Source organism: Salvia splendens, chromosome 18 (assembly GCF_004379255.2).
Source record: "Salvia splendens isolate huo1 chromosome 18, SspV2, whole genome shotgun sequence".
NCBI lineage: Eukaryota > Viridiplantae > Streptophyta > Magnoliopsida > Lamiales > Lamiaceae > Salvia > Salvia splendens.
The window spans coordinates 19,609,404-19,627,597 of NC_056049.1; the positions used below are offsets into that span (position 1 = coordinate 19,609,404).

Sequence of the window (18,194 nt, forward strand, 5' to 3'; positions counted from 1 at the left end):
TAAAAATGGCAAAAGTGAACAATTAGTGGATGGATGGAGTAATAAAAAAAATTCCTTGAATAGAAATGGAACTAATCTTCTAGATGAACTAAAATGAAAAAATAAAAGTATTTTTAGTGGTTTATGGGAATAGAATTTTCTTAAAGATAATAAAAAGTAATCTTGATGGTAGACAATGTGAATTATAGTAAGAGAGAAATGCAAAGAAAGGAATTGAAGGTTCATTAGTAAGAAATGCAACATACAGTATTTTATTAGAGAAAAAAACTTATCATAAATAGATGTAGAATAGTTTTTAATGGAAATGTAATTGTACTATTTTATGTGGATGTGGTAGTATTTTTAATAATTAAAGTATATATTAAAATTAAATAAGGGTATTAATATTTTTCCATTTATCTTCAGTTATTTTATTTTGTATTTTGATTATTTTAATATTGGTTGGCGGATTTCTAAAATTGAAATGGCAGTAATGCATGAATTTAGGTGGTGAAAATTATAAACAAAAGTAAATATATAAACTGAATTTCATTCGTAATGTTGATAATGAATGAAAATGAAATTGAGATAAGAGAGAATTATTTCACCAGTTTTAAGTATTTATAGTTATAGTTGAAAAAGAAAATAAAAAGGAAAGAATAGGTTGTAAATAGAAATTGAACAATTAAGAGAAACAGAATAATGCAATATGTTGTTGAAAACTTGGAGAATGAGAAGGCAATGAATGGAGTGATGAAGCAAAAACAATCATCATCTTCAAACAGTCATGAATGGACACAACAGGGACTGCTTAGGGCTAACATACAAAACACAACACACAGATTTTGCCTCACATCAGCTGCTTAATATTTCCAGTTCACAAACTTTGGTAACAAACTTTAGTGTTATATCAAGAGAAATCAATTTAACATACGGTTTGAGCCCTTGATAGGGCGAAGTACCAGTGCGAGTGGAAGGATGAGAAGGACAACGACGAGTGCACAAATGCGATGAGGAAGACACATGGGATTGAGCGCATACACTACACGTGGTAATCGCAATAGATTATTGAGAAGCATCGCGCGCTCAAGCGCATACACTACATGTGGTAATAGCAACAGAGATATTCATTTCAAAACAATTTTCTTTTGGTTTTAATCTTTTTTCAAGATTCAAATGTTGTAGCCTCATTTTTACAAATAAAAGAAGATCAGTGAAAAACTAGTTTTCCCATGAACTTTTGTATACAATGAGGGACCAGGGTGCGTTAACTATGAGTTATAAAAAGAATAATCAAGAATGCTACTTCCAAAGCTCTTCCCAAAATATAATTTATTTATCCATTGCTTAAATATCAAAAACATATATGCAAAAATTCAAAACCATTACTGACTTTTAACGTAAAAAAGGCTATTTAAACATCACCACAAAATAAAAGTATTTCCACGCCAAGTATTTTAGGATTTAGGATAAGCTAGTCCGAGGGGATTGTATTAATACAAAACTAAGTGTTTGATCTGTGACAGTAAACACATAATGATACATGTGGAGCAAACATAGAAGAAAGCTAACAAATTAAACCCCTTACCTTAGCATTCATGTTTTGTCTTATCAAGTTTAGCATTTACCTAAATCTGATCCTAGTGGATTAGAAACAAGCCCTTCTTCTTCTTCCTTCTTCCAATTCAAACTACTCTAACCTTCTGCATCATAATCTTCCTCCTCTTCATCCCGTGTAGAACCGAGCTGCGCAAGATGAACGGGATCTATAGCCATCCTATCCATTTCAGAAAGGCCAGGATACTCCTCATTTTTCACAACAGGGGTAGGTTCTGTTGATGTAGAGGTTGCTGCTGAAGCTGGTTTCTCGGAGTTGTCGTCAGTGATAATAACTCCAGCATTCAGGTCAAAATTCCTCGAGTCTGAGCTGACACCGTCGGTAACTTTGTGCTCTTTTGGTGATTCCTTCAACTCAGAGCCATCTTCCATTGTTGGCCTTCCTGGACTTGGGACTTGTTCTTGTTTGACGCTTTGTGGTGTGTTAGTAGGGCCACCGGGTTCAACCTCAAGTCGAGGGAGGTCTCTCTCTGCCGCTCCGGCTCTGCCCCGTCCCCTCCCTCTTCCTCTACCCCTTCCTCTCCCCCTGCCAGTGCTACTTGGCTGGCATGTTTCAGGCTGCAAGTAGAACATGCAATTTCAAGTGAATAAAAGTGGACTTCAATCTTGCAAAATAACACCTTGCAAATTCATTCCATCTTATCAACAAAGGGGGTTGGTTGCTAAGAGTGAAAGCAGACTGTCGTCTATCACCTTGGGAATTAGACAAAACATTGGTTTAACATCATAAAGCAACACAATACAAGACCACTCAGTTTAACTGCTCAGAACTAATCAATGTATCGATTGGGTGGTTAACGAATTCTCATTATACCAGTGTTTGTACAGATATACCAATGTAAGCAAAATTAGCAGACTCACACAAACAAATTTAGGGAAAGTCACACCAAAGCATACCTTAGACTGAAAGAAAAACAACCATGTCATTTTGATGTTATTGATTTGGTCATCTTACATGTACAAAATAAGGGCAACACGAAACTGGTGATATAACAATAGAATTATCATTTTCAAGAAAAAAACAGATTGCACCACAAATAACCTCTTTTGAGGATTTATTCTACCAACAATTTGGGTCCTTGTAGTCTGATTTATGTTAAATTTGCCCTTGGCACTACAAAGCATGTTAAAATTTGGTCCTTTTAGTAGATGAAAATAGAAGATGAAGTACATGACTGGAAATACATGGATTAAATTCAAAAATAAAAATGAAATTATAAGAAATACATCAAATCCAATTAAAAATCAAGTCAAGTTAAACTAAATTAGAGAGCAAAAAGTATACTTTCTTCCTAGTCATAATAAAGCAAATCTTACCATGATGTTCCTTTTGGGCTCTTCATCGCAGTCATGAGATTCACTGGCAACAATTCTCCTGGTAAAACAATTAACATATATTAATTTCAGCCATCACTTTGGGGATATCAATACGAAACATTAACGAAATACCACAGACCTTCTCTTTGACACATCAGCAGCAGAATCTGAGTGACCGTAATCAGGAACTTTACTGACTACTTCCTTGAGAAAGTCAAACACATTATAACTATGTACACAATGTTTCCTGCAGGCAGGAAGAGAAACTTAGAAGCTGTACCAAATAAAAATAATTGAAATTCGGTAACTAAAACATGTATTACTTAGTATAAACAGAGTCGAGCTCAGTCCAAATGAACTAAACTAAACCTAACTTGAAACACAATATGTAGAGAGTTCACTTTTCTTTTCTCCAGCTTTTCTTCAAAAGTATAGTGTGAGCAACAAGAACATATAAGGTGTGACATCAGGAGTAGTTAAATCATGCGAAACAGCGAAAGATTAATCTCATTCATTCTACAATTTGCATGTTGATAGTTGATACTGATTACTCAGCCAAAAACGATATCAGCAATTCAGCATGCAAATTTCAGCAAGCCGATAAAGCATATATGCATAGATGGCAAATGAAGCAAAAGAGGCACAAAAAGTTGCTTGAATGGTGAAGCTATTATTATGAAATCCATACATGTAATCACTTTCCTAAAAGGACATTTTTTGGTGAACACTCACATCATCCCATGGTTCATACAGAAACTTCCAACAATGATAAACTTATTTCCTAAAAGGATAGTCACATCATCCCATGGTAAGCAATTAGCAAATTGTAAAGAAGAAATTTCTAAGTAAGGAAATCATCTTTCTTACAGACATTGAACAGTGAAATAAATGGCTTCTCCGGTAACGTCAATTTACTTTCTTGCGAGCATTGGAAAGAGATTAACATAAACAGATTCACCCGTAATGTAGTTTTGATAAGGAGAGACAAAGAGTTTGTCTTCTCGACTGCGTGCAATCAGGTTCCCAGCCCCAATAGCTTTGCAGGTCAGGGAGAATTCTTCGTACGCACAAAAACCATGAATTTAAATTGAAATCATCATCACCATCATAAGCATCTAGCATTGTTCTAAGAATACACATTGATTTTCTTAATAGGAAACAGAAAATAAAAAAAAAGAATAGTGAAAGGTTAATTTGTTCATTTTCTTTACAATTACTATGACTTAAATACTAATTTGGTTTAAGAAAAAAATTTTAAACCATCTCAGTTGCAACATAAACTAAGTAAGTTTTGCAATTAAAACACGAAAAAATATAATGGGAGCCAACAGATCTAACACATCCTGTAAGACATACGCGAGAGCATAGTTTCGGCCAGGTAAAACATTGACATTTTTACTAATTAATCTATTTTTATCGAAAAAGGGAGAGAGCAAATTTTCCTCCGTCAAATTTTGCAATCCGGGAAACAACAGCGGTAAAATGACCCAAGTGGCTACAATTTTGTGAATTTTACAGCATGTTCATTATAGATCATAAAAAAATTTTAAAAAAAACGCTAGAACCATTCACTCCCCTTGTTTTCCATCTGCATCCTAGCGCCGCATTGCACACCAATTGATGAACTGAGATCGCCGTTTTCTGTCCAGTCCAGCGTAGCCTCTAAGATGCCATAACTGAGCCCTAGTCTTCATTAAGGTCTGTACCGGAGCTGTTGTAAGCGTTTTTGTACATGACTGCATCTTGAACAACTGCTTGTCTGTTCTTCGACTTAATAGCCGACTTAGCTACTTATTTTCTTTATTTTCCCATCACAAAAGTCACCCTTGCTTCAGTTGTTGTCATCTGACCAACACACTGTGTCACCTCTTCTCAATTGCAGGGTGGAATTTTCAGGATTTGACTTTTTCATTCCCTCCCCATAACTCCTGCTAACGCTTGCTCGTTGTGTCAAATTCCCACCTCTTGGTTTTACAATGTTATTGGTTTTTTGTATCATTGTATGAGGCATCTACTTTGGGTGCATTGATTAGGGGAAACACAGTTAAGACAGAAGAAGAGATTACTTGGGGTCCTTTTCTCCTTTCTTTTTTGAATCCACATCTTCTATACAACTGCGTGGAGAATATTTTTCTAGGTAGAAATTAATTTAGTTCCAACTGTACTAATCCGCCTAAAACATCTATTAAAAGTACATAAATTAATCATAGCAGTCTAGAAGCTATGTTTTGCATTTGCATCAACTCCAAAGTTCAGGTAGCTTGTGAACCTCCTCCAGGTATGTTGGCCAACTTCTCTGATAGCAATTTGCAACACGGAAACACATTTCCCAACTCCCAAGTGCATACATCAACGTGTATGAGCATTACATCTTAATTCATATAAACGTGTTTAAAGTAACTAAAAATTTCGGAGCCATGGTGTAAAACTATCTGTACATTGTCATTTAGAGATTCAACCAACGCACCAAAAGAAAATAATCTGAAAAATCAGGAATTTAGTGAATTGTTGCACCCTTCACAAACTGATTCTCACAAGAAAATCCATAAATACAGGTAGAAGAGAATTCCACGACATTCTTTTGCTAGCCTCTAACATTTTTCTAACTAAGTTATTCCACCATAACATGACAAAAATATGACTGGTTTTGATCTTAATAACTGGGAAATAATATAGTATGTCCGACTAACAAGCATATTTTTATCCTACGTGAAAACAATGGATTGCATTGCAGCAATCCTGTTGAGCAGACACAATAACTAATAGGAAAATGCAGTCAGACTTTAATTTTCTTCAAAAGCACCTACGGGAGACACGATAAATATATGAGAGTTTTTTTACCACAGAAACTAACTGAAGAAATCAGCCAAATATAGACCGAGGAACCACACCCGACACGAAATAGAATAAATTAAGCAAAGGGGAGTAGGGACAAACTGACCCAAAATGAGGAATCCAAAACTATAACCCGATGGTTGCCCTGATCAACTCCTAAAGAGGATTTTATTCCAAAAACGCTAAAAGTGCATTCAAATCAGGCCTATAATGCATTTGCTACTTGATATCATAGGAACCCCATAAGTCAAGGTCATATCAGGGTCTAGCATCAACGGATGACACGACGCAGTAACTAAAAGAGAATGGGTAGAAAGGGAATTTGGTACTCACAGATGCAATGAATTAACAGTCTTAGCTCCTCTTTGCACAGTAATGTCATATGTACGGTCACAAAGATCTTGGAGAAACAACTCCAAAGCTTTAGCTGCATTTTCATGTCAGAAGAGCAAATAATATTAGAGTCTCTAAACAAAATGGGAGTTGACACTTGACATGCAAACACCAAATCCAATTAGTACATACAGACTAATACAGGAACCGCCATCGCAATCTTCCCGACATCTTCATCAGCTTGCATGATCTTTTTAATTCGAGCCTGAGAAAAACATGTCCATGTCAGAATTTATAAAAATCATTATGATTCCTTTGTCATCAGGGGGAGACAAGTAGATACTGATATACTGCTCTCTGAAATGCGGAAAGTTAAACAATAGAAAAGATAATGATTCTAACACCCAGCGAAACTGGAATCTGGAGACGGGAAAAGACAAACATCAGAACCTTCTTAGACTCACACTTATCTATGCACATAAAAGATACGCATCTTTACACTTCTCACACAATAACAGCATTTCCAGACCCACTTAACAACTTCCCCAAATAATAAATTCCTATGCCACCAATCCTGCTGCATACATGGTAAAGTTGGAAGCATGGTTAATCGTCAGGCAATTAAGAATCATTAATCTCATTCCTTAATCATTCTTCTCCAGTTTCTAATTTCCTTCCTCTGAAAAACATTGAGAAGTGCCAAGATTTGGTTTACCGTGCAATCTAATTTCAAATGTTCTTTTTAGAAATTATGAGTGTGTTTCACATGATCCATCTGAGTGACACAACCAGCTCATCTCATTATGTAATTTCCAACTAAACAGGTTGGATCACCTGGCTTCATCTGATTTTCAATAATATATAGCCAACTCCAATAGGGGCTTAAAAGTTCTTCCAAAATGAAAAACAAATGCGGATGAAATCGGGCATTGAAAAACATAGCACCATCAAAGCATACATGACTGGCTTGTATTCGCTTACAAATGTCATCTTACCTTCTTTTACTAAAAAAAATCCTAAAATATTATTCGCCCTGCTATTTTCATCAGAAAGTACAGCACTGTCATTTGAGTACTTTTGTTAAACTCAGAAATGAAAATACACCAAAATTGACTTTGTTACCAGATAATTTCACATCATTTATATACTAAAAGGCCTACTGCCATTTGCACACCTACCTTGAGATGTAAAAACTAATAAAACTTAGTCATGATGCATGAATATAAATTGGAAATTGGACAGCTATTGGAGACTATGTGAACTCCATTTAACGCCTTACCCGGATTTCTACTAGTGAAATGCAAAGAAAAAGAAAAGTTCAAATTTTTATTCAGGTAGGTAAATACTCTCATTCAGAAACCCAAAAAAACAACAAACAGGAGTAAGAAATCGCACAAAGTTGCATGCGAAAACGTCGAAGAAGAAAGAGACACTTACAGCGGGAAAACGGGTATCGAGCTTCTTCTTCATGGCAGTCAGATTTGGGGAGCCATAGCAGAAATTCAACTGATAATAGAGATGGACTGACAGGAAAGAAAACCCCAAGCCAATGAAATTACCTAATTTACTTTACCTATTCAACCATGAGTGGTGACCCATGAATTTGTTAAAAGAGAATAAAAAAGGGTTCACCGAAATTCCAAGAGGAAGAAAAATGAGGAGAAAAAGAAGAAAAACGATTGATGAAATGATGAAAGGAGTGAGAAACGGGCTTTTGGAATCAGATCCGAAACTCAGATACAGCAGCAGAATTAACGAATTCTTCCTCGACGAGTCCGTACAATGGTGGATTCGGAAGGGAAAAAAGGGCCAATTTTTTACTATTAGCTAAGTGAGTGTCTGCGTGGGAGAACTTCTTTATGCGAAAAATTTCGGAAAAATGGGTTAAATTCGCTGAGCTTTCGAAATTTGACATTCAATTCGCTGCCCTTTCAGAATATGGGATCGGGGCATGCGAATTTTTTAGAATAAGAGATTTTTGTATTTTTATCTTTTTTCTATGTTTTTATCTTATTATATCTCTTATAACATTTATGAATTGGCCAAATTGCCCACGTAAAATTTAAATTCCAAATTCTAAATGCAAGATCCAAATTTCGAAAAATAATTCATCTCTCTCCACCCTCTCTCTTATAGCAGACACGCAGGCCACCACCAAACTCAACCGAAACTACACCAGCAGAAGGCCAGATTCTCCAGTTAAAGAGATAAATCTAAAGGAATATACTTATACAGAATTAGAGCACTCAGTTACTCACATAGTTTTCGATATACTACATATATATAGAGAGTGGGAGGGTGACCTGAGTGCGATTATATCTGAAGGCCTGAAGAAGCCGATACAATCACGAGAATATCAACATTCCTCATAATATGTAATATTCAGGCGCATAATGTCAATTAACTGCAGAGGTTTTTTTAATTCATTACTGTCCTTCGATTGGTGTATTGTAGATCTTGATCCTAACGAAGCCATCTCCATTTTTCTTGATAGCTAATTGCTCAAGAATCGGGATCGGTTAATCCAGCTAGCTCTGCATTGAGTGTCACTGTATCGTGATTCGAATATTTGAAGTCTAATTGGAATAAGTTGAAGCTGGTTTCGAGTTCGGATTGGAGGATATTTTATCGAGGATTTGATAATCGAGTGAAGACGGAGGAGCGGAGGAGCAATGGTTGAAAGAGGAGGAGAAGGGGGATCGTTTGTGGCGGCGCGACAAATTTCCCAAGGAGTTTCCCAATGAGATTCAATTTTCATATGGGCAATTTGGCCAATTCATAAATGTTAAAAGAGATATAATAAGATAAAAGCATAGAAAAAAGAGAAAAATACAAAAATCCCTTATTCTAAAAAATTCGCATGCCCGATCCCATATTCTGAAAGGACAGCGAATTGAATGTCAAATTTCGAAAGGTCATCGAATTTAACCCATTTTTTTTTCGAAATCTCTCTTTTTATGCATATGACAATTTGGGGGGGGGGGGTACAACTGATGCAGCACAATGTACCTTCGCCGTATACCTGATTGATTTTTTCATTTGAATGCATAATTTGCCTGTTAATTTCGTAGATAATCACAAAGAAATACGTAAAATTATTGAGTATTTATAACGAAACTTAGAGTCTCCAAAGAAGAAAATGTTGCGAATAAATATATAAAAAGGTTAAATGGACGCGGTAATATCTATGACTCATAGACATGAACTATATTTCATTGAGTTTTGGGTCCCGTTCGGTTCGGTTCGGTTCGATTCAAGGGATAGCCCAAGACTTTTTGTATCCATACGAACCCTGCCCACTAATCTGCCGTTGGGTTGGCACAAAAGTATATAGGCAGTGATGTTTCTGAGTGTTATCATCTGACCTCCGACAAAATTACTCAGAGGCATGGGCATGGGCATGGGGGACCTATGGAACCTCAACCCATTTTAGAATTTCCTGGAGTACGTATATGTTATTCATTCAACGCTTACTATAGCCCAGTTGGTCGTGTGGTTGGTCTAGTATCCAATTGCCAATATTTGCTATTTTTTGGATTTTCTCTAAGCTTTTCAGCTATATTGATTCATTTGCCTACTAATTAATTCATTTCTCCCATTCTTATAGTTACTTCATTAATATTCTACTCATTCCTCTTTTTTCAAACTAGTAACTTTATATAATTTTGTTTATTTCTTATTTATGTAAATATTGTTATTGTAATATCACAAAATAATACTACTCATTTTTATAGTCTAAGAATAAAATATAATTATTTAGTTACATTATATGCATATGCATATCATATTAGTAAATTTAATTATAATGTTATGCTTTATATAAATATATATTCTTCCTTTATTTCGATGTTGACACTGTCATCTAATGTACTTTAATTTATATTGCTCGTTTTCAATTATTTATCTTACATTATGTGTAGTATTCATGTCATGATTATTTTTGGCGTTATTGATACTAAAAATACGCAACAATTATTAACGTTAGTTTGGACTCCCCAGTATCAAAATCATGCGTCCGCCACTGTCTATTCGTCGGTAATCTGTCACTAACAGCGTTTAGTGTCGAAAATTCGATACTTAGTGGCGGAAATTTCCGTCACTCAATGGCGAGTTTTTTTGTAGTGGAACATAACAGCTCAGTATTAGTACACGTTTTCGGTCCTCTCTACTTTCAACATTTTCGGTCCTCTCTACTTTCAACATCAAACTTTAACACATACACATATATCATAAACCATTTGCAAAAATATGATAGCATCATATTTGCCATCGACTAGCAAAACTTATTAGTACTAGTTTGTAATGGATGTCTTTCTTAGAAAAAAACACCAATTATCTTTATGAGTTAAAAGTAGTGGTTGAATAATTAATATAGTATGTGCTATTGTTTAAGTGTCTTTAAAATAAATATTGAAATTACAAACAAAATTATTTTATTACATTCAATATTACATATCCATTGCACATGAATATTATTATGTGCATCACACAATTGGTATATTAGTCACAAATAAAAACATTAAATCATAAAGTTTGAATTTCTAAATTACCCACATTAAAATTAATTAATTATATAAAACACACTTACGCATTCCAATTACGCATTAAAAGAATAGTTCGATGTGCTAAACTTAAATCCAATTTGCATTTGAACAAAACACACACACACACACAGACATTACAATACTAAGTAGGTAGCACTAAAACCTTGAAATCCAAAAATAAACAATGTCATGAATTACTAGAAAATCCTATAACAAAATCCAAAAATAAACAATGTCATGAATTACTAGAAAATCCTAGAACAAAATTGAAAAATAAACAATGTCATAAATTACTATAACAAAAAAAAAACAAGAATATAATTAACCCAAAATAAACGAAATCAAAGCTTAAGCTCCAAATCAATTCCTGAAGCATCATGTTGATCGCCGCCGCCATCACCAACTCCCAATCCCAGCCATTGATCACCGCAACTTTCACCTTCCTTGGTCTCTCCATCATCAATAATGATAGGATTATGATATCCTCCTAAACTAAGAAATCCACCTAGATTCTCCCCCATTTTATGGTAGGAGTAGGGTTTTTGAATCATTGATTTTGACCTAACCCCAAGCAAAGTCCTATTGTTAGGGTATGGGTAGTAGGGGTACCCACACGGAGGTGGGGGGCCGCCGCTCGTCATCTCCACCATGTCGCGATGGTGCTTGCCTTGTGCCCTCTCTTGTTTGTGGGCGTTCTGGTGGCCCCCCGGTGCTTTCAAAGTCGAAAACTTCCTCCTGCAATAATTGCAAGCCAAAGTTTTCAACTCCAATGGGGAGGACTGCTGAGGACTGCCCTCCTCATTGGATTCTCTATTGTTGAGATATTTGAGAATTTCATCGACACCCGTAAGCCTGAGACCTACCACACCACAAGGTGCGTTAAGCATGCACATTGTGGCATCTAGCGTACTACTTCTGGTCAACGATGTTGGAGGTTTGTCTGATGTTACCGAGACGTCATAGGCCTCCGATCGGTACGATGGCTCGACCGTTTCCATTGGAGAAGTAAGAGAGAGGGCTACGTCGTCGTCTCAAGCAAGAAACTCTTTTTGGTGATGAATTTTTTGAAAGTATGATTGAAGAGAGAATTAAGCTACATTTTATAGTACAACTTTTGCATGGACAATTATAGAAATTAATTATGAATCTCATAATAAAGGAAAAAAGATCGCAAATATCCTTCAATGCGTAGTGTTACACGTCAACAAATTTAAATTTGGACAGTAGAAGATTATTTTAAAGGGAAATTCTTAATTAACAAGTTTATATATAATGTTGTAGATTTTCATAAAATGTACCTATATCTCATGGCTAGATATCTCTCAATTCCAACATGGAAACACGCGTTTTTCTTCTTTACACAAAAATATCCTAATTCATTACTTGACCTAATTGCTTGAGATGATTTTAAACTTTGAAATTCATAATCTCATCCAAAACCTATGACGCCAAAGGGACTCAGAAACAAGTTTATCGAGAAAGTGAGCATATTGGTAAAGATTTTTGTAATTTAGTCAATTATTTTATACTAAGAATGAAATTATGACAGCCAGTTTTAATTAATGATAAAATTAAGATTTTTATCAGTGATGAGCCGCGTTGTAATAAGGTACGCGGTACAATTATCCTCTCATAACCTTTTGTTTTCTAATAATATTGATATATTATGTTATGATTATATTCATTCGTTCATCAGCAATAGTTTTATTAGTATATGATACAAATTTAAATATAAAAATAGATAGATTAGAATTAAGGAAAAAAATAGTTGGAATATTATTAATTAAATTGAATTACTAAAAAGTAGAACATACTCAATTTTGTAGACTGATAAAAAAATTGGAAAAAAATATAGTACTAATTGATTATAGACGTGAGACTATAATACTCCCTCCGTCCATAAAAAATAGTCTCATTTATGAACGGCACATGTTTTAATGAGAAATTGACAAAGTAAGAAAAAATAGGTATATTAAGAGAGATGTGGAGAAAAAGTAAAGAATGCAATGCAGAAGATCTAGACTTCTTTACTCCAAGTAGCCCTGCAAATTCGGGTACCCGCGGGTACCCAAATCGGAAAATTCGGGTACCCGAACCCGAAATCTCAAAAATATCATACCCAATACCTAACTCGTATGTGAATTCGGGTACCCTAATACTCGATGCGGGTACCCGAACCCAACTAATCGGTACCCATAAACCCGAAATTATTATATTTCAAAATTTTCTTTTATATAAATTATATTGTGATGCGAATAGAAATTATTAAAAATAACACAATACTACTATTTATTGACTATTATTAAAAGTCTAAACTTCAATTCTAAATTTCTAATGTTTTAGCTTTCTCTATATAAAATAGAATTAGACAAATAGACACTACTTAATTTCAAAATAAAAAAACTTTTGGTATAACTTGAAACATAAAAGATATTAAAATAATTTTTTAAGACATTAAATGAACATGCAAATAAAATGGAGAAAGCATAACTATATATTTTCAAAAGATAACAAGTAAGAATATAAATAATGCAACATGAACATAACACGAATGTAAAGAAGTATTAAAGTCGAAATAATAGAACAATAAAATGTCAAAGCAACATATACTAAATAAAAATATTTATCACAAATACATAATTAATCGGGTATTAATTAGGTACCCTAATACGGGTTTCGGGTACCCTAAATCCGAAAAATTCTAACATTAACTACCCAAACTCGTACCCGAACCCATAATTTCGGGTGTCGGGTACCCAAAACCCTTCGGGTATTGGGCCGGGGTTGGATATACCCGAAACCCGCGGATTAAATTTGCAGGCCAAACTCCAAGACATAAATTCTTGGCATTTAATGAATGAGCAGAAATAATACACTTATACTACTTCTTCAATTCTCAAACCGGGTTCAAGTGAGTTTGGAGTTTATCATATATAAACAACCGTGCGACTTGAAAATATGTATTTTCAGCACACCGACTCTAAAAAGGATACCCACTTGAAACCTTTGACCCAAAATCAACTTTCACCAAGGAGATAACCTAAATAGGTTCCACTATGGTAGCAACATAACAAGCTAAAAAGCATACATTTACATTCATCGATGAACATAATATATACAACCATGAACCAACCAACCAAGTGAATTGTTCTAAAAGATAGAGAGAAAACTCAATAAAGAGAGACGAAAAATACATAAAAATGGATAAGATTTCACCTCATGCGCCTTGTACACGATCAGGTGGCTCGAATCACTTGGTCGGGTGAGAGCTCCTGCCCCGTGACACTGTGCCCAAGCTACCTGGCGAGGTGGTAGGTTCATCTCTTGTTGAAATTGCGAAGATAAACAAAATTTTCAACTTTTATTCATACAATTTTCCTAGCAAATTTATATGCTGCGTAGAAAATGCATAGTTAAAGGTGTATATTTGCCCCCTATACATATCATTTGTTTTTGTTCAGTTCGATTTAATATTTAAATTTTTGGATGTTTCAGTTCGATTTAATTCAGTTTTTGAATCATTTTGGATATTTAAATTGGTGTTGCCTCATGACGAAATATTCGTTGTGCTAGACACATTTTGCTCAACTTACGCAACTAAACAGTTTTTTTTTTTTCTTTCGTTTATTTCAAAGAACAATTTTGAACTTGAATTTGTAAGTTTATCGAAGTAAATTTTTTTTACACAAGATAACAACTATACCATCAGACCAAAAATTCTTCAAGAAGAAGGGGAAAATGCTGAGAAAGAATGCTAAATTTAACAAAACAAAGGGACAGCACGAGAAAACAGTTGCAAAAATGCTAACAGGCAACGGTTGTAAGGCGTCGCCGTGAATGGCTTCCTGTTCGGTTGTGTGTAGTAACCACCCGCCACACGACAGGAGATTTATGCCCAAAGTAAGGTCACTATAACAAACATCAAGAAAGCCAAACCAAAGCAAAAGCCAGCTATCACCACAAATGCCTTCAAAAATCATCACGATATTGGGATCAGAGAGCAGGTAATAACATCAACAGAATTCTCGTTGGCCTACCTTCCCTTGCGTTTCAAATCCCATCTTGTTAGTGAACCACGATAAACCCCTATCCACGAATGGTGCAAGCGCCAGCGCCCTGCCACAGAGAGACTCATGTTTACATCTTGCCCACGAGTATTCTCATTAGTCATTACGAGCTCATCCAACATCTACTCCATTCAATGACATAAAGAAATGCATAAATGTGAAATAACTATAACGGAGAAGCCATAACTTGGTTATTCATGTAATTTGGATGAACAAAGAAAAGCAAGAACAACCATGAAACTCTGACAAACTGTAACTAACCCCTAAGGGATGTTAAAAATATGGTTGGGCAGCTCACCCTCCAGCTCGTATGAGCTTGGTTACTTGGCTTCCTGCCCACACCATAGCCATCACCTTAAGAAACCTGCAAATAAGAGTAAATTCTAAATAAACTAGGAACCACAAACAAACAATTGAAAGCCTATCTAACCTTTCCGCAGCTGCCAAATAACCCATTTTCGCAGGAGCAGGAGCGACATAAAACCTGTCAGTTCGGTGAGAAAATCAGAGTTTCAGAGCAGTGTGGCAGATCAAAGAACAGCAATTGTAAGGTCATGGTATCAATTAAGGCCAAACATATGAATTGATATTTAATGATCAGCTGATAAAAGAATAAAGGTTGACTTCATATTTTATATGTTAAGGTAAATAACTCACCAGACGACCAGGAAAGTAGTAAGGTAGTAAGCAGTATTTAGCAAGCCATAGGACAAAATTCCGGAGATACCATATCTCTTCAATCTGACTAATATCCTGAAAAGCTCAACAAACATAAAAAAAAATCAACATCAGAAAATAAGATAATATTCTTGCCAAGTAAACTTATCATAGTAGCAAACAGAGCCACTCCAAGAAAAAAAATCAAGGTTTGATGGCAGAGTAAACAATCTCCACAAGGGTCTTTCCTTAATGTTAAATCAGCGGCCAGCGCATTGATGTACTTAAATTGATTAAATAGGAAATTTTGTCGATGTAGTACAGAAATTGGCAAAAATACAGGAACAAATGCAAAAATATAATTTTCAAGGAAAGATGCAAGTATGTTGGCATGGTCCAAAATTAGAATTTAGGCATCAATAAGAACTAAAACTTTGCACGGCCGGTAGAAAGTACTCATTTGATGAGGCAGCTTGAGAAGTATCGTCCTTTCCATTCGAACCTAAAACAGACATAATTGGAAAATTCTCAGCAACAGATTGAGCAGTAATGTAGCTTATCGTAAGCAGTTATAATATCACAACATGCTGTACAAAGTTTGTTGATAATCAATCATCTGTTAATACCTTGCTTCTCCACAGAACCGCCGTCATAACCTGAAGAGCATGGTCTCTATCAATGCACCAACAGGATGAATATGTAAACAAGCAGCAAAGATAAAGATATACCCAAGAATAAAGCAGCAGCAGTTAGCAGATTATAGAACTTCAGATTCCAATATGAATAAAAAAGGGCACCATACATCCTACAATAAATTATAAAATACTGCAGTCTATTTCATTAACAGAGAAAAACTGGACTCACCGGAGTAAACCTCGGGAAATCAAATTAACCGAGATCAAACTAGAAGCAATCAAATTAGACCAAATCTTTTTGTTCAACAGATTGACACAAAAACATCATTGCAACTGGACATAAGCCATCCAGGAAATGATTTATTTAATTTTAGCAAACCCTTGCATGCCGAGAAAAAGACAAATAATAATCAAATTAGAAGAGTTAGCTAAAGTTCACACCAAACTGCAATTTCGAATTTTTCAAAATTTGCAATGCGATGTAAAATTTCTTCAAAAAGAAAAGCAATTCTTCGAGTAATATTAGGATTAGGTATTTTGCAACGAATCGAAAGTAAAATAAATAGAGTGATACCAGCGTTGGTGGAAGTAGTAGAGCATAAGCGAAGCAGATAGGTTTTGGTGGAAAAAGGAATTCCGGCAAATCGAGCGGCGGAGAAGAGCGGCATTTGAGGCGGAGGACGGAAGTGGACTACAGCACAAGTAACAGGATTTAACGACAAGGAGATGCTCATTTTTGAAGAAACTGAAACCATGAATCAGATGTTCAATTGCTTTTATGTATGCTCATTTTCGAAGAAACTGAAACCATGAATTAATTAAGAAATTGTGTTAGAAAAATACATTCTACTACGTGAATAGAGTCCCAATTCATATTACGTAAAAAGGCTCCCATTTCATTATCTTATCCCATTCACATATTATTTAAAAACTTTTTTCCACTAAATTTTGTTAACATTTCTTAAAACTCATGCCGGAAAGAAATGAGACTACTATTCGGATATGAATGAAGTAAGAGAAATGAATAAAATAGGAAAGATAAAAAAGTTATTGGATGTTTTGTTTTTTTAAAATGACTCAACTTAGTTGGAACATCCCAAAGAGGGATGTGCTCAATTACTAACTAATTAGCAATCTAAAATTAAGATCAATTTTTAAGCATTGGATTAGGAGATCTAGTGGTTGATATAATGCCTAGTAGATTATATTTTAAATTTAAATAATTATTAAATAAAATTAAACGGTATTAATGTCTATTTGTTCTTATTAAAATTATCCCAAAACTTTAAATTTACGTAACTCGCTAGATTTAAATTATTTTTTCGCAAAAAATATATCAATTTAAAGGTAATTTTATTAGGATTCTAACGAGATCTCAATTGCATATGTTCCGACGACGTTCGGATGATAGAATTTGATGATTTTTATTTCAGTTTTGGTATATGTTGATAAACAGATTTTTATCAACAAATACATCCAAAAATCTCAATATAATGTAGGTAAAATCTCAATATAATGCATGTAAAATCTCAACATAATGCATGTAAAATCTCAATAAAACTGTGTTGATATTTTCGTGTACTTATGTTGATATTTGTAATACACTATGTTGATATAAAAAATACACAAAAATTATGATATGATAATAGAATGACGATCTTACTACTATTTATTGAAATTCGTAAGATTTAATCTCATCCACTCATTTTGAAATCTAATAGAAGATGACCCTCCTAAAAGAAATATACTGACTCAAATTTAGTTGGGACTGAGGAATATTAATTTTATAATAAAATATAATTGGAATGAATTAATATAATATAATATCCATTACCAAATAAATAAAAAGTAAGAATATCAATGAATTGGAGACCGACAAAAAAAATTGATATACCAATTAATGGTGACGGAGGGAGTATAATTAAATAAAATTAGAGATTCTCTTAATAAACGCGTATGCAACTTCTGATGAAATGGAAATTTTAGATTAGTGTTTGTAACTTTAGAATAGTAGTTCCTTTTAATTTGTGACACTATATATTGCCACTTTGGCCGAAGAGTAAATAATTGAGGTATAAATGTAAAATGGATCTGGGACATTTTACACCAGGATGAATCAAGAAGTGCTAAAAATATGTTAGTGTCTCTTGCTCGCATTATTGCAAAACGAAAATCTAGTGTGAAGAAAAAAAGAAAGAAGAAATATTAAG

At 34.5% G+C, this 18,194-nt stretch overlaps 3 protein-coding genes across 6 annotated transcripts; all 3 read right to left on the bottom strand.

Moving 5' to 3' along the window:
* Window positions 1-1,419: 1,419 nt before the first annotated feature.
* On the bottom strand, window positions 1,420-7,921 carry LOC121777714 (dr1-associated corepressor-like). Its single transcript, XM_042175058.1, has 6 exons — window positions 7,519-7,921; window positions 6,274-6,346; window positions 6,082-6,175; window positions 3,053-3,160; window positions 2,914-2,971; window positions 1,420-2,154 (listed from the first exon to the last, which is right to left on the bottom strand). The coding sequence occupies exons 1-6, from the start codon at window positions 7,549-7,551 to the stop codon at window positions 1,675-1,677; spliced, it is 846 nt and encodes a 281-aa protein (XP_042030992.1). The 5' UTR covers window positions 7,552-7,921; the 3' UTR covers window positions 1,420-1,674.
* A 3,045-nt stretch (window positions 7,922-10,966) lies between these two features.
* LOC121776871 (zinc finger protein 3-like) lies at window positions 10,967-11,518 on the bottom strand. The gene has a single exon (XM_042174026.1). It carries the CDS (start codon window positions 11,516-11,518, stop codon window positions 10,967-10,969), a length of 552 nt encoding a protein of 183 aa, XP_042029960.1.
* Window positions 11,519-13,661: 2,143 nt separating this feature from the next.
* Window positions 13,662-16,807, bottom strand: LOC121775793. Of its 4 annotated transcripts, none has more exons than XM_042172849.1 (8): window positions 16,559-16,807; window positions 15,976-16,005; window positions 15,806-15,851; window positions 15,350-15,445; window positions 15,123-15,176; window positions 14,991-15,056; window positions 14,663-14,741; window positions 13,662-13,925 (listed from the first exon to the last, which is right to left on the bottom strand). In XM_042172849.1, exons 1-8 carry the CDS (start codon window positions 16,737-16,739, stop codon window positions 13,776-13,778), a joined length of 702 nt encoding a protein of 233 aa, XP_042028783.1. In that variant the 5' UTR covers window positions 16,740-16,807; the 3' UTR covers window positions 13,662-13,775. The 4 variants fall into 4 exon arrangements, with proteins under 4 accessions (XP_042028783.1, XP_042028785.1, XP_042028786.1 ...); XM_042172851.1 differs by lacking the exon at window positions 16,559-16,807 and adding an exon at window positions 16,078-16,552; XM_042172852.1 differs by lacking the exon at window positions 13,662-13,925 and adding an exon at window positions 14,266-14,534.
* Between the last annotated feature and the right edge of the window lie 1,387 nt (window positions 16,808-18,194).